We start from the raw sequence: 25403 nt of genomic DNA, 5'->3' as shown, positions 1-25403 counted from the left end.
TCCTAAAGTCCTCAAACAAGTGTTCGTAAAATAAAGATTGAAGATGAAGACCAAGATTTTTGAAATTTTCGAATTTTGTAATTTTTTCTAAAACTAGCTCCATGGACTTGAAGATGAGACCTATGTTCCCTCAAAATTTGGTATATTAACTTATTACTTATTTTCCAAATTAAGGCGCACGTTAGGGTCGCTATGGAGCCCCCTGGCAACACCCGAGGCCAATCACTACAGAACTTTGCAATTTTCACCAGTTCTGACGTGTGCACATTTTTTTTCGTGCATTCTAACCGCCTCAAAAATGCGAGGAAGAACTCAGAAAAATAATAATCCTTACAAAAACGATAGGGTCCTTGCAGTTTCACTGCTCGGGCCCTAATAATACATTTTATTTAGGCACCCTTTAAAGCACTCAAGGTCACCTTACAAGAAAAAACTATTTACTAAGTTAAACACAATATAACAATCGTAAGATACAGGGCATATTTACAAATCAAAAAATCAGACCAGCTATTAATGTGAACATATATACAGTGATCAAAAAGAATAAGCCAGTTTAAAAAGGGTTGAGTGAGGCGTATGGAAGTGGAAGACCTGAGAGTATGGGTGGGTGTGTTGATGTGAACGAGATCAGTGAAGTAGAGAGGAGCGACGTTGTGAATGGCCTTGAAGGTATGAAGCAGGATCTTGCAATTAATGCGGCATTCAATGATATGTGATATGATTAATAGAAAGGGTTCTGGTGACGACGCGAGCCGCAGAGTTCTGAACCAGTTGACGTTTGTGTATGGATTTGGAGGGAAGACCATAGAGAAGGGAATTATGTAATCAATGCGTGATGTATATACAGACCGAGTGACATCGTTTATGTGTGCTCGGAATGATAGTGTGCTGTTGAGGATGACACCCAGACTCTTGACCTGTGGAGAGGGGGAAACCAAGGAGTTGTCAATGGTGAGAGAGAAACTGTCAGTTTTTCTCAAAGTGGATTTGGTGCCAATGAGGAGAACCTCAGTTTTTTCACTGTTGAGTTTTAGAAAATTACCGGAAAACCAGGTTTTGATTTCTGCTAAGCAGTCGGAAAGGGAGGTGGGTGGGAGGGGGGATGTAGGTTTGGTAGACAGGTAGAGCTGGGTGTCATCCGCGTAGCAATGGATCAATCAAGCCGACGGCCAGGAACTAGTTGCGGCGAAGGCCGATTGTGGTGTCGCCTCACGTCGGCCCACGTCGGCTCACATCGGCCCACACCGGCTCACGTTGGCTCACGTCGCCTTTGTCTTGGCCAAAAATTAGCACTGAATCACACCGTAGAGGCTACAGCCGATGGCCAAGTATCCTATGTTCTGTGCCTGCATGCAAGAAAATAACTCCATACCAGCAGGCAGCGGTAATCAATCACCATTCAAAAAGGGAACAGGATACAAACATAGCTATGATACCCACAACAAACAGTGTTTGCCTAAATTAGCAGTAGCAGAATGGAACAGAGCCTACGGTCCCTCTGCTTCACTCCCGGAAGACAGCAGACACCGGGAGATGGCTAACCAGATTGTCCCTCTCCAGGGCCGTCATCCGTTCTCTTTCTGTTTTGGAAGTAGGAAATAACGAGAACAACAGGTAAGCTAGATGTAGAAGTGAGTTTGCTTTAAGTGCTGTGTAGTGGATAGAGACTTTATTAAAGTAGAAGTAGAAGTGTTACATTCAACCTGCCAGATCCCACTTTAACCCCTGTTTATAGGTGAAACGTTGATGGAGGAGGCACTAGATGAACAGTCATCCTCTTGGTACCATCCCTCCATGGTGGTAGCTCAGGGGTTTGCACTGTCTGAATTTGAGTTGCTACAGCCGGTAACTGAAGGTCCGTCTCCTGAGCTGCCGACCACTCCCCTCCTGCCGAGGAGTCTTCTAGCGGCAGGGAGGGAGACGGAGGGCCCGCTAGCTAACCCTTGTCTCATTTGTGGTCTGATACACAGACAGAGAGAGCGGGCCAAGGAGGGGCTGAGTGAATCAGTCTACTGCGTGCAGCTCTACAACAAATTAGGATTTGAATCGTAAAATACAGTAGAAAATAAATAAGTGTCAGTAGATGTTCATATTGTGGCAGGCCGCCACAAATAAATCTATGTATGGGAAGCACTGATTATTTCTCTCTTTCATTAAATCTTTCTGTCTCTTGATCTGTCATTGTGACCCCCGCCTCTTTGTCACACACGTACACACACACACACACACACACACACACACACACAGTCAGTCACACTCACAGAGGGCTTTTGGTGATCAGGTGGTGAGATTATGGAACGGTAATCTCTCAGATTAATACTTAAAATGAGCGCTTAATTACTTAAAGCCTGCTGTTAGCTGCAGCTGCGTGTGTGTGTGTGTGTGTGTGTGTGTGTGTGTGTGTTGGTAGACGTACATTCAGTACACAAAAGCCCTGGCAGTGCCTGAATTTAAATTTCATCTTGCTTTATTGGCATGGTGTGTGAGTCTATCTGTGCTGCCAAAGCACACAGAGAAGGCAAACAAATGAGTACAGTACAGAGAAGGTGATCACAGCAGAGTTGACCAATATGTATTTATTAATACACTCATGTTAGTGTAGGATGATATATTCTGATATATTCTGCACCTGTATCCGATGTATCTAAATCTGAAACCCCAAGAATAAAAATGTATTGATTACGCTATACTACAGGCAGAAACCATTTGACCAATTTAAAATGAGACATAGGGGAGCTTCTACAGAGGGTAAATGCGGGACATGATACATAAAGTTGTGTATCATAAAATAAAAAGTGGTGAACCCCAGAAGGGGAAAGGACTGATACATGTCTTGGGGGGTGACAGCAGCGGTACCATTATTGTTTGTTTTTGTATTTGTAGCTTTGTTGGATGGTACCATTGTTCTGTGCATATGCAACACGTTCTCACACCCATCTCGTAAAATGGATGCTTGGTCAGGTGCCTTTGTCGTTCTTATTGACGCTAAAAGTCTCCTTTAGCGCTTTAAGTAAACGCGTTTGGTCAGGACTATTGCTGTCCCTTTAGCGCTATAAGTAAACACGCTTGGTCGGGACTATTGCCGTCCCTTTAGCGCTATAAGTAAACACGCTTGGTTGGGACTATTGCTGTCCCTTTTGACGCAGTTATGTTAAGGAAAAAGTCATGGGTGGGCGTTCCGTGACACGCAGGAACTACGGGACGGTTGGGTTTAGGAAAGGGTCGTGGTTGGGCGTACGGTTCTGTGACGCGCGGGAGGAAAGAAAAAAATGACTATAGCAAGCGTGACAAGCGGGACACGAACGCTGCTCTCCTTGGTGAAAGTCCTGTGTTTGACCCATCCACCACCCCAGTCAAACTCCTTACATACTACTCGCTGAGTAGAGAAAGAGAGAAAGAGTTCTGAATGAGAACGGGTTGGCATATGATACTGTCATATAGTTTGCTTTTTAGTTTTTTTGGCTTTTGTAATATGTCAAATGTTGGGAGATTTTGTTGTGGGGCTTGTTAATAATTGTATTATTGTATTACTGAAAAAAAACTTTAAAAAAAAGTCTTGCTAGAGTTGGGGCGCTCTCTCGTCGTCTCAATCGTTTGGTGTAAGGTCGTCGTAAAACTCAGTCCCAGTCAGTCTTTTTCCCGTCTGGACGTCCAGACAAAGTCAAACGTGTTTGATATTATCCTAAGTTTTAAGTCTTGGTAGTGAAGTTAAATCACGTGAACATTGTCAACAACCAATGGGTGCGTTTCCTCCAGCCCCAAACAGGAAGCAGCAAATGGCTAGAGCCGGTGTTGTTTATGGTTGCCATGGCGCCGTGCTAAGCTAAACGCTAAAGAGGGAAAGTTGCCGATGTTCAACCCTTCTGAAGCATGTCATCCAACGGGAGTTTTACCGGCAGATAAACGCAGACCTCTGGGTACTGGAGACATGCATCTACATGTACGGCAGAACAGAAAATCAACAAACTTTCCCCTAAGTTACTAGCTAACGCTAGCGGTAGCTAGCTAGCTTGGTTACATTTTCCAAAACAAATCTAGTTGTAGTCTTGCAATGTGTGACCCTGCAAGATCCCTACTCTTTACATATTATGATAATCTTGAACTTTAGATGTGAGATGATTGTCTTTAGATGTGAGATGGTGTCAGACTTTAGTCTTTTCATCACCAATGCTATAGTATGACCATGTGTCTCTGTGCTTTTTTTTTGGTGCACACTTTGTTTTAATGCTAAGGAAACTTTCTCTTGTTGCAAAAAAAAAAAAAAAAAAAAATCTCCTTTCAGCTTTCTCATGCTAATAGCTAAATTTAATTTGAGAGGAATCACTCACTGAAGTGAAGTAATGTTGTGCAGTGGTTTTTTTGCGTCAAGTTCAAGTTACTGCAGTTGAACTTTTACATGGGAATCAGCGCCGTCGACCCTTTGCAAACCGTCTTGATTGCTCTTACACATAAAATAGAAAGCACTGCAAACTTTTCTTCATGGCTTACCTCATCACATACATTTGACCACAAATGAAAGTAGACACAAGCAGCTGTAGGTAGACACTACATTACTCAGACCGAAACTGTATATAAAAGTAGTCTGGCAGCTTCAAGGTTCCTAGTTTGAATTTCTCCACAGAACAATGTGATGAAGGATATGACATAAGAAACCTTCACCTGTGCCCTATGCAAGCCATTTATACTCTCATTTGAGTTCCTCATTGGCCTGTGTGTGTGTGTGTGTGTGTGTGTGTGTGTGTGTGTGTGTGTGTGTGTGTAGCAGGGCATTGCGGTAAAACAGCATGTGTGCTTTGTCAACCTTACCAGTATAAATAAAGGCTTAAAAATATTTACAGAGATGGAGTTGAGATGAGAAGGAAGTGAACTACTGTGTGTGTGTGTGTGTGTGTGTGTGTGTGGTTTCTAGGCTTTCTAATGTCATCTAGTTTAATCAGATTAACAATCCTGTTAAACACACACAAACACACACACACACACGCACTCTCTCTCTCTCTCTCTCTCTCTTTCCTCTCTCTCTCTCTCTCTCTCTCACACACACACACTGAAATGTACTTGGAACAACAGGAAGTGAGACATCTGCACAAAAGGAACTGTACACATTAGCTTCTTTCTTTCGTCATCTCTTTTTCTTTGTCTTTTTCTTTTCTTTCTTTCTCTATTTCTAAACTAAACTGGTAATGAACTTTCTCCTCTAGAAAACATGAATCGACACACACTTTTCATACCAACTTGCCTTTGCACACACACACACACACACACACACACACACACACACACACACACAAAGGCAGAAATGTGATAGCTGTGTGTTATAAAAGATGTGGCAGGTGATTAGAGAGAGGAAGGGAGTGTTCCTGTCTTTGCTCTGACTGTGCAGGTAAACTGTGACATCAGTGCAGTGTGTGGGTGTGAAAGTGTGTGGTTGGCTGTGTATTTTATGTGTGTGTGTGTGTGTGTTTCAGCAGTAAGTACACTCACTCGCTGCACACCACAGCTGGTTGCCTTGCTCAAACTCACATGAACAGGGAAAAAATATCAGTTTACCTCAAACTTCTAAGTCAGGTTTCTTTTCTTCAGGCAGTGTTCTGGTCACCCCCCCCCACCAGGCATCTAACTAGCTTCTGGAACTCAGTGGGTACTGACTGGAACTGAGTGTAATACAGTAAGAGCTGATACGTGAGCCTTGCTACCAAGCTGTCCCATTGGCCAACCGCGGTACTGCAGCTTTAAAAAGTATTTTCCCCATAGGCCACCGCTGGGGTAAGAAGTTTGTCAAACTTTTCCAAAGCCTAGAAAATCATTTTATGCGTGACAGCATATGCACTAAAACAGAAGCTTTCATTGAATTAAATGGGTACCACAGTATCCAGATCTGATAATGCATCCATGGTTACAGGGTTTATTTGATCAGTCTTTGGGAAAAACCCAACCCCATACAGCAGTAGACCATAAAGAGACAACACTATTTATAGTATCAAATCATAACAAGAGTTATCGCAAGACAGTTTACAGGGGGGTGGTGATGGCACAGTGGATACGACACCTGCCTTTCGTGTGGGAAACCTGGGTTCAATTCCCATTGTGATACATCAACCAATGTGTCTGTGAGCAAGACACTTAACTCCCCAGTTGTCCACCTCTGACATCTATAGCAATTATAAGTTGCTTTGGATAAAAGTGTCAGCTAAATGTAATTTACAGAGAGTAGGTCTAGACCACACTCTATAATTTACAAAGACCCAACAATTCCCCACAAGCAAGAATTTGGTGCAACAATGGCGAGGAAAAACTTCCTTTTAGGCAGAAACCTCGAACAGAATCTGACTCTTCGTGGGCGGCATCTGTCGCTGGCGGTTTGGACACAGACACTGATACAGCTATACAGAAATATGATTCATAATAATTATAGCAGTTGGAATGATGAACAGTGGCAGTTATAGTGACAATAAAGATAATGGAACTATGACTAGAAATAGTAGTTGTAGCAGTAGCGGGGCGTTGCGGGGCATAGCAGGGCGTAGTGGTGTGTTGCGGAGCATAGTAGGGCGTCGAGCAAGACCATGGCAGCTCCAACCATGATTTAGGTGCAACCTCAATCCAAGGAAAACTGTGAGGCGAGAAAACATAACGACTCCGGGGAATAACCCCCCCGGAGATAAGTTAGTGACAAGCATTTCTGAAACATGAATGCACGCAGATGGAAAGAGATCAGTTTGTCAAAGGAAGTAAACAAGTGACGTTTGTGACTTACGATGTATATTTGACTCAACTTCTGCTGCTGTGTTGTATTTAATGTATGCTTTGATGTCTCTAGTTCCTTTTCTCAGAGGCATGTTCTGTTCCCCCATGTGGGAGTATCACATGTGGGAGACACATGTCATTCAGCTCTGCTCTGATTGGTTCAGCTCGAGAGTAGATTGACTCTCAATCATGCAGATCACAATCAGCTGAGTGATGAATGTGGCTGTGTCTATATATGGCTTGTTCTGCTTTGTGATGGGGATTTGACAAAGATCTCTGTTACATCCAAACGTTGCGCAATTAAAATAAACTGGTAGCTTTTAATATGGTGTGAGGATCTTTTGTCTGATTCCTGTGTTTTATCAGTCAGCCCCTACAGGCAGCACAACATGAAAATCATGCAGGTTACTGCTTTCATTCACTAATCTACAGTGTTACCAGCATCAGCGACCCTTCTGCCACATTCACCCGCTCTCTGGAATGTTGGCATCAAACACACACACACACACACACACACACACACACACACACACACACACACACATACGCAGAGTGTGGACAGCTGGAGGCTAATGTTAGCTGCGCTGCAGTTTCATCATTTAGAGAAATGGATAAATAACAAATGCACCCAATCTAATGATGACATCGACATGGAATTATCTGCACACACACATACACTGCGCCTTTATCTGTGTGTATGCATGTCTCTTTGTGAGCTTTTTCATGATGTATGTGTGTATATTTGCTGTCTACAGAACCTAGTGATGTACACTATGTGCTCATACGTGTGTTACTGTTTGTGACCGACATGTTTCATAACTCTTTCTGGCCCATACGTCCCAAGATTACAAATTGAGTGTGTGTGTGTGTGTGTGTGTGTGTGTGTGTGTGTGTGTGTGTGTGTGTGATCACAGCTCAATCACATGATGCATCACATTGCCCGGTCTGTCTCCATACCCGCTCTCTTTCACTTCCTCTATTCTACATGGTGTCTCTCTCTCTCTTCTGCCATACTCTCTACATCTCTCTAAATGTGTAATTCTCTTGTTTCCCTCTTTCTCTCTTCGTCTTTTACTCTATAATCTCTTTCGTGACATCTTTGAGCATCTCTTATCCTTTTTTATATCTCTCCCTGTCGTCTGTTTCTCCCAATCCATTAATTTATTCCCCTTGTCTCGCCGTCTCCCATCAGTTAACCCCACTCCTCTCTTTTTCCTTTCTTTCTGTCTCAATCTCCACCTCTTCACCATCCCATGCACTTTGAAAATTATTCAAAGTTCATCTTGATCTAAATCAGCAGCTTTATGTTCCAGTCTGTTTTGCGAAGAAGTGCTCATAACTGCCGTCTAGTCACTGAAATGTGTGACAGATCTGTCTTTCTTCTCTTTTCTCCGCTTTATCGCTCCCTCCCATTCCGAATTATAATAAAATTATTATCATTATTAGCATGTCTGATTCACAAATACAGTATTCCCTACACCAGGGGTGTCAAACTCAATTTCCTTAAGGGCCACACTAGAAAATGAGGGCCAGACATAGAGTGTATTGCTTTTATGTCATGGAAAAAGTCAAATATCTTTGACTGAATTATTGCATGTCTCATATAGTCTTCTCACTTACAGTTTGGTCCACAAAAATATCGAAGAAAATGCCAAAGCGTCAAAAATGTTGAAAAAACGTTGTGAAAAGTGACAAAAAGTCGGTGGGCCGGGTCAAAATTAGCAAGGGGCCGGAGTTGGCCAGTGGGCCTTGAGTTTGACACGTGTGTAGAAGACTGTCTGGCAAGATAGACACTAATGTTACCAAATATTTTCTAATAAAAACTAAATGAACCATCAACAGTTAATTCTCTTATTTGACTTCAGATCCTTCACTGTGAACTCAGAATCATCCATCCTCTCTAAAGGCGAACATGCTATGTTTAGCATTTTAAAACACTGACACACACACACACACACACACACACACACACATATGTCCGTGCTTCCTCTGTAGGATGACTGTAAACAAAGGTGATCATGTGAAGACCAGTTCTAGCCTGTTAGCAAAAGCGTACTGAACTTTCCAAGACCTGCAGTGTGTTAGGATCCAGCTCTGCAAATGCAAAAAAATACAGCAAGAAGCTTACTAGCTTTCTTTTGGGATTCACTTGTGGGCTTTCCAAAACTGTACTAATGTCTGAAAATGAAAATCCTACATAAAAATACATATGATGCAGTGGTGGAAGAAGAAGTATTCAGATCCTTTACTAAGTAAAAGTACTAATACCACACTGTAAAATACTCTGTAAAAGTAAAAGTCGAGCATTGAAAATGTTACCTAAGTAAAAGTATGTAAGTATCATTAGGAAAATGTACTTAAAGTATTAGAAGTTGCAGAAAAATCCTCCCATTTTCTAAACTGGAAAGGAGCCAAACAGTTGTGTGTTTAATGGTCTAATCATTTCAGCTGGACTTGTAGGCTGTTATATTGTTGGCTAGTTTCATTTATAATAAAACATCGTGTTTTATAAACTATATGTTTTTTGCATGCAGAGATCTTATTGTGTAAAGTAACTAGTAACTAAAGCTGTCAGATGAATGTAGTGGAGTAAAAAGTACAATATTTCTCTCTGAAATGTAGCGGAGTAGAAAGTGGCATGAAAAGAAAAGACTCAAGTAAAGTGCAAGTTTTTAAATAAAAAAATACATTATTAAATGATTTAAACCAGTGGTTCCCTCACAAAAAAACAGTATCAATTTGGGGGAAGTATAAATAAATAAATTCCACCAGTAAAGGACAAAGAAGTCACAGAATATGTGTGTCTCTCTGTCTGTGTCTGTGCAGTACACGGGTCCCATCTCGGCCGAGCGAGGGGGCGAGCTGGCCATGGGGGGAGGTCGCAGCGAGACCTCGGCACTGAGCGGGACAGGAGGGGGGCGGGGCATGACCACTACCCATAATTCCCAACGGCCCAACGCCTGCTGCTTCTGCTGGTGCTGCTGTTGCAGCTGCTCATGGTAGGAGACAAAAACACACACACACACACGCACGCACGCACGCACACACACACACACACACACACACACACACACACACATATACACAGGAATACATGGGTCAAACCTGCTCACGATCACACACACTGAGTCTCCAGACATTAGTCAGACAGTAACCGTGCAGTGATTAGGTCTCTATAGTTCAGTATAGTTCCCACAGGGGAACTTATTATTTATAGCGCTCTCTCTGTCACACACACACACACACACACACACACACACACACTGCTGCTGCTTTAACCTGCTGTTAACATAACTGTGGTTAGTGGTTTTAATAAATGGGGTAGTAACATCATTGTAGGTGATTGTTCATGTGTTTATAGTTCTGACAGCAATTACTCTTCTGTCATTCTGTCAGGTGTGTGTGTGCGTATGTGCGTGCGTGCGTGCGTGCGTGCGTGCGTGCGCGTGTCCTGAGAGCAGTTTTATTATTATGTCAGTCTCACCGTCAGGAATGAAGAGGAGCGACGGCGGCGGAGGAGGAGGAGGAGAATATCACAGGACACCAAGATGGAAACCATACAAAACTGTGAAGTTTGGTGGGTCTGCAGCGCTAACACACACACACACACACACACACACACACACACATACATGCACACACTCAATTTTGTTATCTTTTTTTTTAGCATTCTGCACATTTTTCATATTTTCACAGCCATGCTAGCAAATCATCAGGCAGTATTGTTAATTAGTGGGAATGCTGATTCAGCAGCATTCCAACTATTGTTGTTCTGTTTCGGCCATTTTTATTATTCCGTACGTTTTTTTGGCTCTCTTAAAATGTTCAGCTCTTTCAGCTAATGATGGGACTTCTTCAACTTCTTTTCTACTATTTATACTACTAATATTAAGCTTTTTAACACTTTTTTTTAAACATTGAAGTCAATGAGAGCGTGCTTCAAATCCTTCAAATCCTCTTCTGTTTCAAAATGTATCTCCTACATTCTTTCACCTACAGATGTGATTCAAACTTTAAACTGTTCACAAAATATTCAGGTATTCGGGGTGTGCTCAGTGTTTTGATATCTTTTACAGTTTTTGTGAAAAAGCTGTTAAAGTTTAGTGTTCGTTTCAGGAAATTTCATTTATTAAACAGAGTGTGTATTGTGTGAGCTAGAGTGGATGATGTCATCGCCAGAGCACAGAGCCTTAGAAAAATTATCTTTGTCCCTTCTCTATAAATTGCTCTCACACTCACAATTTTTACTTGTCATACACAATTTATACATCAAAACGTAGGTATTTTTGTCTAGTTTCAGCCAATTTGCTGAGTTATGTGATATGACTTATACTTTTGGCTCGGGGAGCTTCCAAATGACAAGAGTTCCACACCTTCCTTCGTTCGCTGCCCTGTTTAACCCTTCAACCTTGAAAAAAACACTTTTTTTTCTGACATTTTTTACGCCTTTTTTCACAATTTGTTTTTGCTTTTTCCAACGTTTTAAATTTAAAAAAATTTCTTCTACACATTTTCAGCACTTATTTCTACGTCCCATATTTTCTGATATAAAACGAGTCAATGTGACCTGAGGTCAACACAAGGGTTAACATTCTCCACATTTCTGAGCGAAACGCAGAGCGAACCACTTTTTTTAAATCGCTGATATGCCCACATTTTAAGTTTATCAACATACATTTTATATGCATACGTTCACAAAGGCCTTGTGGTGGTCACGATTACATCATTTGACTGATACCCATTATCGTTTTAGCAGTCTGAGCCTTTATTTGAGAGCTTGCTTTGAATAGCTACAGTGTGGCACAGGTGACAGTTTCAGCAGGTGGCATGGTCATTAACTGATTAAAGATGAAAGCGATCTCATCACAGAGCTCAAAGGGTGTTTTCACTGGTCATACGTTACCATGACAACACTTTCACAGACAGTTGAATTGAATGCTACTGGCAGTAATATGAACATTAGTCTATATCTTTTGCGTTCCACTTCTGTCTGTCTGTCTGTCTCTGTCTCTCTCTGTCTGGCTCTGTTTGTCTGTCTGTCTCTGTCTGTCTGTCTCTGTCTGTTTCTGTTTCTCTCTGTCTCTGTCTCTCTCTGTCTGTCTCTGTCTCACTGTCTGTCTGTTTGTTTCTCTCTGTCTCTGTCTCTCTCTCTGTCTGTCTCTGTCTGTCTCTGTCTCTCTGTTTCTCTCTCTCTCGGTCTGTCTGTCTCCGTATGTTTGTCTTTCTCTGTCTGTCTGTCTGTCTTGTCTGTTTCTGTTTCTCCTTGTCTCTGTCTGTCAGTCTGTCCGTTTCTGTTTCTTCCTGTCTGTCTGTTTCTGTCTCTGTCTGTCTGTCTGTGTGTTTGTCTGCCTGTCTCTGTCTGTCTGTCTGTCTGTCTGTCTGTTTCTGTTTTTCCCTGTCTCTGTCTGTCTGTTTCTGTTTCTCCCTGTCTCTGTCCCTGTCTCTCTACCTCCTTCTCTGTCTCTAACTAAGTTTCCATCCAATTGTCAATCGAATTCTCTAAAGTTCGGTAAAAAAAATTCATGCGAATAAAGCTGGTGAAAGTGTGTTTCCATCCAGCGGCTTTAAAGCGAATAAAAACCTGTGCGTAATGACGTCACATGCTGTTTTGCGATCAAATTGGTATATCGAATTGATTTTAGACATCTTAAGGTGTTTCCATTCATTTTCGCACTGAATCGCACAACATTCAAGCAAACATTTGCGAACAAAGTTTTGCTAGGCAAAATGGATCGTGCCATCTACCAACAAATGATCAATATTGCACAAGTTGTAATAGTGCTTATGTGCCAGCTGACATATCAAGCTATAATAAGAAAACAATGACGCTATCAACACATTGCTATGATGATGAAGATGCAGATGTATGTAAATGCCCGACGACAACGGAGGCGGCCTGTGGTGTGGGAACGACAGCGCTCCAAACAGTTCTGGGAGATCGTGGTTCAGAGACCCTTTGGTTGAAGCATTTTCGGATGACCAAGACAACATTTGACCTGTTGTGTAATTTTTTTGGCCCGTCCTTTTCCCCAGATGTCACAAGCTATCGCCCTCCGGTTCCAACCGAGAAGCGAGAAGTGTGTTTACGCCATGTGCAATGCCATACGAACGAGTATGATGCAAAGGTATATATACCTACCTGGAGTGGATGAGGCGCATGATATCTCGCTGCGTAACTCCAGAGCGCACCTTGTGCCACAGGTGTATGGCGCAATAGACGGGACTCACGTCCCGATTAGACCCCCTGCTGAAGGCTACAGGGATTTTGTCAATAGAAAGGGCTGGCCATCAATCGTACTACAGGCTGTGGTAGACGATCGTTTCATAAGGGACATTTGTGTCGGCACTCCCGGTAGTGCGTCTCCTTGTTACTGGGCGGAAATTAACTAAAACTTCTTCTTCGTTTTGTAGCGGGTTGCAACCATAAAAAAACTTAATCACAATTCATTATTTATTCGGCAAATAATGTAATAATCAGCGTTTATCGCATACGCCGTATATCAGTCAAGATAAAATGTAAAAAACCAAACGTATTTCCTTTGAGTCAATATTCATGAAATTCAATCGAATTTTACTGTTTCCATAAGGCATTTTTCATTCGAAATCACTTAATTCGGATAAAAACGTGTGAATGGAAACATAGCTTCTGTCTCTGTCTCCCTCCCTCTTGTCTGTCTATCTCTCCCTCCTTCTGTCTCTCTCTCTCCCTCCTTCTTTTATATATTAGTGGTGTTATTCAACTTTTTAATGAAATTCATGTTAATTGAAACCATTCATACTTTTTCAACTATTCTCACTACTTCAACTTCTTCTTACTGATTTAAGCTATTCATCCAGTTTAGCTTTAGCAATTCAGCTATTCAGCATTCCCACGCATTTTCTGCAGGAAATGCATTTTCTAGTTATGCTATAAAAGACAATATTTTGCATGTGCTGCACGCTGCTGATGCAGAGTGCTACTAATATTATATATATATATTAGGGCTGGGACGATATGCTTTTCTTCCGATTCGATTACTTTATGATACATGGGTTCCGATTGGATTTGTATTGCAATTTTTATTTATTGCGATTCTGGATGTACTGCGATACGACAGGATTGAGTGTTGCAATTTTTTTTTCCTTCTTTAACCAAAACTAATACGTTAATACCTAATAAGTTAAATAATACACTTTGAGACAATATATCATGAGACATTTCTAAGAACTGATTGTTTTCAAAAAAATAATGCACATCACATGTCAGTCTGACATTTATTTCATTTGTAAAGAAGTACATATAATGGATTTTCTGCATTTTCTGCTTGCATGCATGTACTGCAGCACACGCTACCTACAAACTACCATTTAGTTTGTATGTAATGTCAATATTGTCAACATGCACCTCGGCATGTTAACAATAATAAATAAACAAATGGAGAAATTAACCATCTTTCCACTCGTCCTTCCTCAGCACCAAACCCTCGGCGGAAGAGATCCGGTTGTGGTCTCAGTCTTTCGACAAGCTGATGAGGAACCCGGCGGGGCGGAACATTTTCCGGGAGTTCCTGCGGACGGAGTACAGCGAAGAGAACATGCTGTTCTGGCTGGCCTGCGAAGACCTCAAACAGGAAATCAACAAGAGTGCCGTGGAGGAGAAGGCGCGCTCCATCTACGAGGACTACATCTCTATTTTGTCGCCAAAGGAGGTAGGAGAGCTCTCGGGTTGCTATGGTTACACCTCTTGTTTTAGCGCTCCTGCTGGTTTTTGAGAGTTTTAACCGCTCTGACAGAATCCTTCAACCTGAACTATGGCTGGGCAATAATTCAATCATGATCATATATCGTCTTCCAATGGAATCATATCGTGATTAAATCATATATTGAGATATCGTGACATACAATTATGTTGTCTAAATTGATTATAACAAGCACATACTAACTCAATTTTCTCAGAAAATCTGTTGTGAAACATTTTTAGGGAATATCATTTGATGAATTGCAGTTTTGTTTTAACATCACACTATTTTTGTACATGCATGTAAACATAGTCAGTATATAGCTGCTAGCAACTAGCACTCTCCAAAATAGTGCTTTGTCTGAGCCCACTAGCATCAACCTGAGTCACGTTAACCGTACTACTATGCTTAGCTCGTAGGTGGTAGCTCAAGCTTGACGTGTTTCGGTGATATTTTAATTCGGCTTTACACAATGTGCATATGGCTTTCGACTTGTCTTCTGAGCCGTCCAGGATTTTTGGAAAATAAAAAGCGCCATTCAGAGTTAATGCTGTCTTTCTCCATCATGCCTGCAGCAGCAAGATGTGTTACGAGGAAGTAGGGCAGCTTGATGATAAGTAAAGGTGCGGCAAAGGGTCAAAATAGTAGCCTAGCTAGATTCTAGTGATTTTAGAACAGCTAAGGAGCGTTGTTAGGCACGACGCAAAGCCTAGTGAAGTGTAAAATAAATTAATAAATGGCGGCATGCGATTAATACGATTAAACATTTTTTACGCGTTATGCTCGGCCCTTAATCCATCGCGATTAACGCATTAAGCTGACAGCCCTATTATTTATCTAAAATCTCATTAGTACCGATAGTCAACCCTACAATATCTTTGTAAAATCGACATTTGGTCAAGACTATCGCGATATCTGATTTTTTCCATATCGCCCAGTCCTAACCTGAATGTTCTTTTTTTTACTTTTAGATTTGATTTGATTTCATGACGTAGCACACAAAGGCAATGCTCTCTGGAAGCTGAGGGCTAATTCTAAAATATCCCTAACATCTCTTGAATGCACCGACTAGGCTTGGCCTACCTTGGCCACGTCACAGTCTAGCAGGGGTCTTCAACGTTTTTTATGCCAAGGACCCCTTAACTAAAAGAGAGATGGAGCAGAGCAGGGACCCCTTACTACATATATTGTGTAAAATTGAGTTGCATATTAAACTGGGCCTACAGTAACGTGTAGGCCTAAAGCCTTTATACATACCCTTTTTGCTTAGAATACTTAGCTATAAAAAATAATAATTGTTGGCATGATTTTATAAATCATGCTTTGATGTCAAACATACACGTACAGTGAATTCTTAGGATGAACTGTATCTGTGGATGGCTTCCTTAGTGTCTACCTTACCTATAAGCCAATAAGTCTGTCTTCAATTAAACAAAAAAAAATCACAAATAGGCTGATTTATATTTGCTATTAATTTGTTGAAAAAATTAGTAACTCTGAGGACCCCCGAGGGTCCCTGACCACCTGGGCGATATGGACCGATATCTTGATTTTGGTTAAAACAGACTGTGATAAAAATAAAAAACACAGGGTTTTAAAAAATACAGTTGTATCACGTAAATGGAAAACTATATTATATAAAAAACAGGCCTATCTCTGAGAATGCTCCTTTGGCTGTTTTAACAAGAATAACAGACTGTTTGAAGAGCCCCTATTATCCTCTTTTTCAGCATCATATTTGTACTCTTGGGGTCCACTAGAATAGGTTTACATTATTTGATGTTCCAAAAACATTATGTTTCTCATAATGCCCTTTGCTGCAGCTCCTCTGCCTGAAACACTCTGTCCGAGCTCTTGTTGGTCCGCTGGCCCATTCTGTTGTGATTGGTCAACCAAATTCAAATAAGCCACTGGGCGGGCTGTGTTTGCTCAGGAAGCACCTATGGGCAACACATATGAAAAACTGGGCTGGCTTTCTCAATCAGTGACATCACTAACTGAGGAATTCAAACAGGAATGTTGGCGAGGCGTATCTGGCAGAGAAGAAGTGCTGTCTGGGGGAGAGAAAGCTCCATTTGGAGGGAAATGTGATTTTTTGTACTTTATAAATTTTTTACATACAGATACATACAAAAGCTATATAACACACTAACCAAAAATGCATAATAGGGGCTCTTTAAAGCCCAGTTCAGACCAAAGATTCAGGACGATATGGAAGCAACAGGGTTCGTACGGGTGCTTGAAATCCTTGAAAATGCTTGAATTTTGATGTTGTGTTTTCAAGGTTTGAAAAGTGCTTACATTTTGGATAAAATGCTTAAAAAAGATTGAAATTGTAACTGTATTTATTTCATAGGCGCTGATACCGTGGGTGCTCCCACGGAAAATACTGAGCATGGTTAGAGGTGAATGGAAATGGGGTGTGTGTGTCTTTAATTTCCCCACTAACCGACAAACACTAAACTCTAGAATTGCATAGATAGAATTGACAGCCTGTAGGATTTAATGGATTTGCTTTCTCGTCGGTGGTTTGGCATGGATTTTAACCAGCGTTTAACAAAAGGTAGGCTCTAAATTACTACATTCCTGCTGCTGGTGTATGGGTGTGTGTGGAAGGTGTGTTGTTTGCGGCTCCGTCGTTGGCAGGCGAGAGCTTAAGCAGGCTTAATGAGAAGCACATTTTATGTATGTTGTACATGTAGCCTTGTATTACGGGCTGTGAATTAAGCTATCCTACAAGCCATGTTCTAATGCACCGCTTGTTACTGGATAAGTTGTTGATTATGGCTTGCAAAGTGTTTGTGTGTAGGTTAGCCTAGGCTACTAGTCTAGCTAAAGGCTAGCTAAAGGCTACCGCTAGCTATTACTGGATTTTAAATTAGGCTACCAAGATTATCTTTTTTTTATGCATCCGTGTGTCATTCTAATTACCTGGATCTTGGCATTTACGTTTCAAAGCCATCTCCTGCATCATTTTCCCTCGAGAGTATGTTATTTTTCAAACCTAAATGTCAATAATCTAACAAACGCAAGCACTGCGAAACATGTACTGCATACACTTTATTGAAGTTAGTGTGTGTCTGAGGTGATTTAATTGCATAATATATTATAACACTGTAACTCCAGCGCGGCAGTACAGTTGATGGTCGGTCAGAACAAGGCAGCGTGCCATCAGGGCAGCGCACCGTAATTCGAGTGTTCACGAGCAGCGTGAAACGAAGGCATGAAGCAGTATCTGACGTTACGGGCTTCTACCACAGTTTCTCCCTGGCTTTTTGAAGTTATGACAAAAACATCATCATATTTCCCCCCAAAAACAACCGAATTGAAACTAATTTTCGCCAAAAATCGACGTTATGAGCTTTTGCCTTAGTGCGGCAGCATAGCTGTTGTTATGAACCGTGAAGAGATTAAACATTTTAAAGGTGATAATTCAGGATTTATACAGCAACATAATTAACTGACAACTATCATTTTCAGCATCTTACTGATTGTATTGTATTGGGAATAAACAGAATTAATACGAAAACACAATTTTGGCTGTTTATAGCATTATCTCTTAATATGATAAAAACACTGAATAATAATTTTGACTACATATTGGTATGTAATTTACGGTGGTGTAAGGTGCTGGAAAAAGCTTTAAAATGGACCTTGAAAGTGCTTGAATTTGACCTTGGAAAAGGTGTACGAACCCTGAAGCAAATAACAGCCACTGAATACTTAATATCGAAATATTTTGAAAAACATGTATCTGAATTGATTTGTTCTGAATTCACCTCTTTGAAATTTAAACATGAAAATTCTTGATTTCCATTTTAAAAACCTGAATTTCGATAAATATTTTTCAATGGTCACAAATTCATATACAAAAAAAATCAACTTACAGAATTTCAGATAAGATAGATTCAGGTTGAACACATTTGATTGCTCAAATTCAGATCGAAAAATTCAAGTTAAATATTCACACAGTAACATCCCGGCTACCCAGAATAGGAAAAGCAATTGAGCCTGCATACAATCGAACCGACGTCTGGTCCATCAGAGCACTGCCTGTCCGTCATGTGATCCAAGAACTCCGCACGGATATTGAACCTGTAAAGATGACTGCCATGGAAAACAAAGGTGCTCCGGTAAGTTTGCTGTTTACGTACAATCAAACTCAGGGCTTGACAGAAGTATGTTGTAGCTAAGTATGTTTGGAACACATAGCTATGGTTTGTGTGACTCGTGTATCTATGTTGGTAAGTCAGCAAGACAACACGTTATATAGCTAGCTAACTTTAGAGCTCAACGGTGGCCGCCCACTTTTTAACGGCTGAAATCTACATTAACGTTTATAGAAACAAGTTTTAAGCCTGGAACCAAGCCAACCAGCTCCGAGATTAATCGTGACAAAAAACATTTGATTTGGCGCAAAATAACGGCCAAAAAAAAAAAAAAAAAGACTTCAATGGTAGAAGCTCACAGACAGACTGGGAGCCATCAATGTAGATGGATACGGTTAAAAGGATCAACACATATAATGTAACGTTACAGCGGGATATTTGTGTGATTTAAACAGCTGTCTATGCAGATTACCTATACTGACCATTCCTGTAGGCTGGTCAATGATCCCACCTAAAACGCTTTTCAGAGTAGGATAAAGTTACATCACGCCAGATTTGGAGTGAATAACTTTAGGAAATCGGTTGGATAAGTCACAGTAATGAATACGCTTAAAGTTGGGAATTCAGCCATTGTGTGTGAATTTTCAGTGATTTACTACTACTACTACTACTACTAGTACTACTACTACTAGGTTACTACTACGCACTTATCATAGTTCTAAGATAATAGCCATTGCTTTAAACATGTTGCTGAATATCGAGCCCTGAAACAGCATTTCAATAATTGGGAGAATGTTAGGGTTTGAAATGTAATTACTGTATGTTCATTAATGCAGCTGATTTTTTGTTTCTAAGGAACTGCTGCTTGACCATATTTTGGAACGACCCCGCTCTCGTTTATAGCATATTCTTGGACAATTGCCTCTGGATTTGGACTACTTAAGAGTTCATTTGCAGACGAGAATTTGTGTTTTTAAATGCCATATCCAGTCATGTAGCTGTTTCACAGCCTATTTTAGATGCCTTGACAGCTACATAGCCTTGTAAATGTGGAAAAAGAAAAAAGTAAGCAACATATTAAAACTGTGCAATTTGAGCAAGGACCAGTTGGACGACCGAGAATAGTCCTCTCTTTGGAGTACATTTCCAGCCTTTTGGACCTTAATCTGTCCATCCCATGCATAGCTGCGCTTTTGGGGGTGTCGAGACTAACAGTCCATCGACGCATGGCTGAGTCTGATTTCTCAGTCAGGGCACTGTACAGCACTCTGACAGATGAAGAATTGGACCAGTGTGTGAGAGACATAAAATCCAGGCAGCCTCATTCTGGATATTGAATGGTGAAAGGACTTCTTCAAGCTCAAGGACTGCGGGTGCAGTATGCACGAATCGGAGCTTTCATGCACCGTGTTGACACCATCGGAGTCATATCCCGAATGACCAACTTAGGTTGCATTGTTCGAAGAACCTACTCCGTTCCAAGCCCCCAGTCCTTGATGCACATTGAAATCATAAACTAATCCGGTAAGTTTTTAGAGTCCTTTTATTGACAAAGGACAGATGAATTAAACTAGTAAGATAGTGGTATGATGATGAAGATATAATTATAATTTTGTATAGGCCTATTCATCATATACCATCTTCATTTAATAGTGCTTCTTTCATGCTACTGCGCACGCATTCTTCATCAAACACGATAACTGTGTTGTTCACATCCACTTTTAACATACTAAATTACTTTTCGATTGCTTATAAAAATGACTTAGAAATAGAAATTGCTGTATTTCATATTGCAATTGTTAAATGTTTTTTTTACTTGTTCATAAGTATAAGTTAATTCAGATGAAGTTATGTATCAGTTATTTGTATGTATGTATGTATGTATGTATTTCTATGACTATAGATTTTTTTGTTAAAGCAGAGATTTTCAAAGTCTATATAGATATAGTGGGGTACCCTTTATAACTAAGTTAAAAGCATGTTCATTTTTTGTTGAGATATATATTTAAAAAAAAGAAAAACTCTTGTTTTTAGGGTACGAGCTGATCAGGGCGTGGAAAATGTAGACATTGCACGCCTCATGTTTACAGTCCGTGGCACTGGAAGGGGCAGCTTCTTATACCACCTCACTGCTGCCACGCAAGAACAGTATTATTTGCTACACATACAGTATATCAGCTCATAGGCGCCGATTTATGTTTTCCGTGGGCATGCCCTTTAAAAAAAAAAAGTAGTCAAAAAATGTTTGCATTTCAGAACCTTAGGAAATGGACAGCGGGCGACACGAACACACACGCCTATTAACTCGATGATGAAGCCATAAAGTAGGCTATCTTTCACCTCAGGACAACGCCACTTCTCACAAATGCAGATAGGATTGGAGATGAACACATAACCGCGATCAGCTTCGTGGTAAATTAAGAATCAGTTCCACCTGTCTAGTAGCCTAGGCACACTATGACAGACGCTCCACTTAGCACCAACTGCAATGTTTAATTTTAAATGAATGTAGCCTTCTGGCAGTCTGGCACTGGGTGCTAAGTATTTTCGTATCGGCGCCTATGTATCAGTTCGCAGCAGGACTACTATTTGAGGAGTGCGAGGTGAAAGTCCTATCTCCAGTGGAAGCTGCTGTCAGTTAAATGGTACTGAATAGCAACCTCCTTAGCATGCAACTTTAACAGCCTTTTCCTTGCTGCAAAAAAAATAAGTTAGTAGAGTTTTTGCTGGGCAATGGGTCTGGAATTACAGCTGTATGTCACATCTGTTTTGATAGTATGCAGTGACATTATATTCCATTAAACATTGTTTCTTGTTTTTGACTAAAAATAATGACTAAACAAATAAATAAAGTAGATAAAGAAAAACACACCTATGCATTGAACAATCTGATGAATTTGACTGCATTGAAAGAAATTCCAACTGTGTGCATCTGTTGTGGGTGTAAAATATTTTCTCGATGAAGGAATCTGCTGTGATCAGTTGTTTAATATAAATATTTTATACATAAATGTGCCTTGAAATCCAGCTATTACAGTTCCCTGTACATTAAGTTTAAAGGTTTCTATTGAACTTCACAATTTTCCAGAATGGAGAGGCTTTGGAGAAACCTGTGGGCAGCTGTCACAAACATTTACTATGATGTTCTCAATTACCTTGAAGAAGAGGGCTTCCTCAACATCGCCAATGCTACACACCTCCTCTGTTGCCATTATTTGTTCCTGCCACGGCTGCAAGATGCCCTGGACACTTTCCGCAGGTTTACAAAAGTGCAGGTCAGAGTAAGTGCCATAAAGCCATTTGGATAATTAATACTGCAAACAAGTAAGGTTTTCTATTTTGCTTCGATAGGATATGGATATTCCTCACATTGAGTGGGAAAACAGTGGACTTACTGCTGATGGCTACTCCAGTGTCATCGTCCCAGACACAGAAAGCCCACTGACTGATGGACAAATGGCAGCTTTAAGAGAGGTTGTTGACCCAAGAGCTGCATCCCAGTCCTTTGGCTGTGATATCTATGTTGCTGCTGTTCAATTTTGTGAGCCTGTTCTATCTGAAAACTGAAAGAGAGCCAACACACATCCCCTTGTTTCTTTTCTGTTTGAAACTCTTTTTCTCTAGTGTGTCAGATCAGGGCAAGCTAACTCCCAACATTTACAAGACAGAAATACATTTTAGGCATTTCTTGTAATTTTATTGGATAAAAGAATCTTCTTATGTAAGTATTGTTCAACCATGAATTTTTCAGGAAGACTTAAATGTCAAAAAGATATGAGAGTAGAAACAAGAGCAAAATGATTACTTTTTTTTTTTTATCCTGAGGACGACACCTATCAAGTTAACTATAAACTATTAAAAACAAATATTCAAAGTATATTGAATGTCTGGGGTTGTGTACACAAGTTGGAGAGTGTATATTCATAGGTAAAGGCCGTGACGGTTAAGGACAGAAATTACAACAGTAAAAAACTGAATTATAGCTGGTTCTCAGTGCCAAAGGGCAATGAGCTTCAACGGCTATTGGATAAGCTCTCACCAAGCTACATGAGTCGAAACACCACTGACTAGTAAGAACTTTTAGGGTAGACAAAATAAAAAACTCTTCATTGAAAAGGACATTAACTTTGAAGTCCAAGTCCAAGAAGACCAAATCCTGTTTGGCAAGTGCCAATGTAAGCCAGGATGTCATTTTTAAAGGATGCGTAGTCCTTGTAATGTCCTGGGATTCACAGGGTCTCAAAACAGGTGGAGGCTGTTGGGAAGTTGCCCTTGACCACCTCAATGGATAAGTTATTCCTTGGCAGAATCTCCCACCCAGTCCAGATTTTTAACAGGTCAGTCAATTGATCAGGTGATGCTGTGGATTAAACAAAATGGATCAAATGATGGGTTGCTACAAATAATAAAAAAATATTTTAGAAAATTTGAATAATGCATCATAGTAGTTATCTGTGATGTAAAAAATACAGCAGTTTCTTTTACAGAAATACCTTAACACTGTATACCCCCGTAAAATGTCAAAAAGGTATGAAAAAATACTATTAATAAAACTGTAAGTGAAGAGTGTGCGGTTATCTACTCTTCCTGTCCTACGTACAGGTGTGCAAAGATAGTCTTTTTTTATAATAAATTGAACAATTTCTATAATTAACTGTTTAAAAAGTAACTTGCCACTTATAAATATAAACTTTGGGTGACTAACTTATTTTAATAACATGTTGGCAAGATTTCTAACTCTGTAAATATACCATTTCCAATGAAGTGGCGAAGATAACCTGATACGCAGCATTTTGTGTCAAGTGAACAATCGTGGTCGTCGTTGTCGTCGTCGTCGTCATCATCATCATCATGAGGCCAGGTGATGTGCTGCAGGATTATCTACATTGACAACAATAAAACAACATGACTTTAATAATTTTACCACTTTATCATGGCTTCTATCTATATAGATACACACAAATAAGATCGAATTGTAAAAAGTTGCCGCAGGGTTACAATCCACTGCTCTCTCCTGTGGAAAAAGCTGGGCCACTGTGTCAGGTCGTTTGGTCAGCAATGTCCACATTGGTGTCTCTTTAAGACCACGTCTGAGTTGCTTTATTTGTTCTGTGACACGTCCAATTACCTGTTAATGACAATAACGGAGGGTCAAACGCGTCTTTTTTTTTTTATCCCAAAGCAAGTTCTGAGGATGACTTCTGCCAATATGTGACCATTTCTTTAAATTTCACGCACAGCATGGATCAACATCTTCTCAAAAAGCCATCTTCAGTTATTTCCAGTAAGGCCAGGGAGATCCCAAGCGTAGGCCAAGTCCTGGACACTTTTTTTTGACCTCGTCTGAGAGTTCGGATTCCCCGTCAAGCTTTAAGACAGAGAGGGAAGTGAAAGGCATTGCTTTACATAAAACATTAAAAAGACGTTTTTTCATAAAATATTAGAGCCCACTGTAAAAAAAAAAAAAAAAAAAAATGGCTAAGGGGGTGGAGACTTTCTTGGTTGATTGTATATAACAGGGAAGAAATAATGAGGTTAGATACAAAACATACAAGCCTGATTGTTTCCCAGATGTCTAGGTCTGGACAGTCCTCTAGTGTTACTGTTGCAGTTTCCGGGCTTCCTCCAAACAGGACATGCACAACAGCAGGGCTGAGCACTGACAGGCATGGTCCTCCATGAACAAAGGAGTGCCCCACCATTCTCCCTGCCATGACGAACATGTCACTTTCCACGAGAAAGTGAGAGGCTGAGGGCACTAAATGGCCTGGCTGTCCATCAACGTGCTGACGTGTAACAGCAGTGTTTGCTGTATGAGAAATTTAAAAATTTAGACAAAAGAAAATTCCAAATACTACATACTTTGCATAGTAGTCTTTATAGTACATATTCTATAAACTTTAGAAGTACCAGGGTCCAGCAAACAAACATATAAAAACATAACAGAATTACAGTATGTGTAAAAGAAAAAACTTTTAAACACAAGACTTTAATAACATAATATTTGCAATTGACAAGTCACTAGTGCTGCACGATTATGGCCAAAATTTGATCAATTTTGAGATCATGATTAATTATCATGATTATTTGTTGATTTTAACCAAAACAAATTTGATTGTCACATAGGCTAATTATAACTGCTTTCACATCCATATTGTGCTACATTCCTGACAATAGGCTCGTTGGAGATGAACTGCGCCTCACCTGTAAAGTGGACGAGAGCAGGCGGGAGCAGCCGGGGGTGGTGACAAAAATCCGCTGTCAAATCGGACAGTTTCCAGCCGATTCCAGCAGCCTTCAGGCTGAACAGGAAGTCACAGAAACACTGTGGTCCGATTCCGATTTAATAAAATGTTATCAGACCCATATATCAGCCTGTACACAGTCTCCAGTTGTTTTAATTATGACAAAGTAGCTCGCAAAATGCTCTACATGCGATCTGTTGCTGAATTTAATTAACAACAGACTGTAGATGGTCCGTAATCTGAACAGATTTAGTCTTTCTGACTTCTAAACATAACTATCAGCCACACGTGTTCTGTACAGAATAAGCCTTTAAATCAGACAAATAGTTAAAATCCCTCCAATTCAAAATCAATAAAAAGTTTATGTAAAATGTTATCATGTTGAGTCGATTCTGAACGAATCAGCTGTTAGAGCAGCTGAGAGGCAGGCGTTTCCCAGCATGCCCTGGGTCCACCTGGGTCTTGCAGTCGGTGAAAAGCAACTGCGCTGCCTGCGTCTCAGAACTGCGGCCGCCTTGATCTCGTGAGGTTATCGTTGCCCACGTGTCAGAGCAAGTCGGGATCAATTCGTACACAAATCTGACCGG

At 40.5% G+C, this 25403-nt stretch overlaps 1 protein-coding gene across 6 annotated transcripts in view; it reads left to right on the top strand.

The window, feature by feature from the left end:
* Positions 1 to 25403, top strand: part of rgs19 (regulator of G protein signaling 19) — a 66898-nt gene that overhangs the window by 23586 nt on the left and 17909 nt on the right. For 5 of the 6 annotated variants that reach the window (XM_078255906.1, XM_078255908.1, XM_078255911.1 and 2 more), the window contains 3 exons: positions 9571 to 9743; positions 10223 to 10321; positions 14198 to 14432. In XM_078255906.1, the coding sequence (XP_078112032.1) occupies positions 9571 to 9743; positions 10223 to 10321; positions 14198 to 14432 (507 nt within the window). The remainder of the gene's footprint in view (positions 1 to 9570; positions 9744 to 10222; positions 10322 to 14197; positions 14433 to 25403) is intronic. The other variant, XM_078255907.1, reaches the window with a different exon arrangement.

The sequence above is a fragment of the Sander vitreus genome, chromosome 7 (genome assembly GCF_031162955.1).
Source record: "Sander vitreus isolate 19-12246 chromosome 7, sanVit1, whole genome shotgun sequence".
NCBI lineage: Eukaryota > Metazoa > Chordata > Actinopteri > Perciformes > Percidae > Sander > Sander vitreus.
Note: the sequence above shows the minus strand (reverse complement) of the source record. Positions and strands in the feature narration are given on the sequence as shown.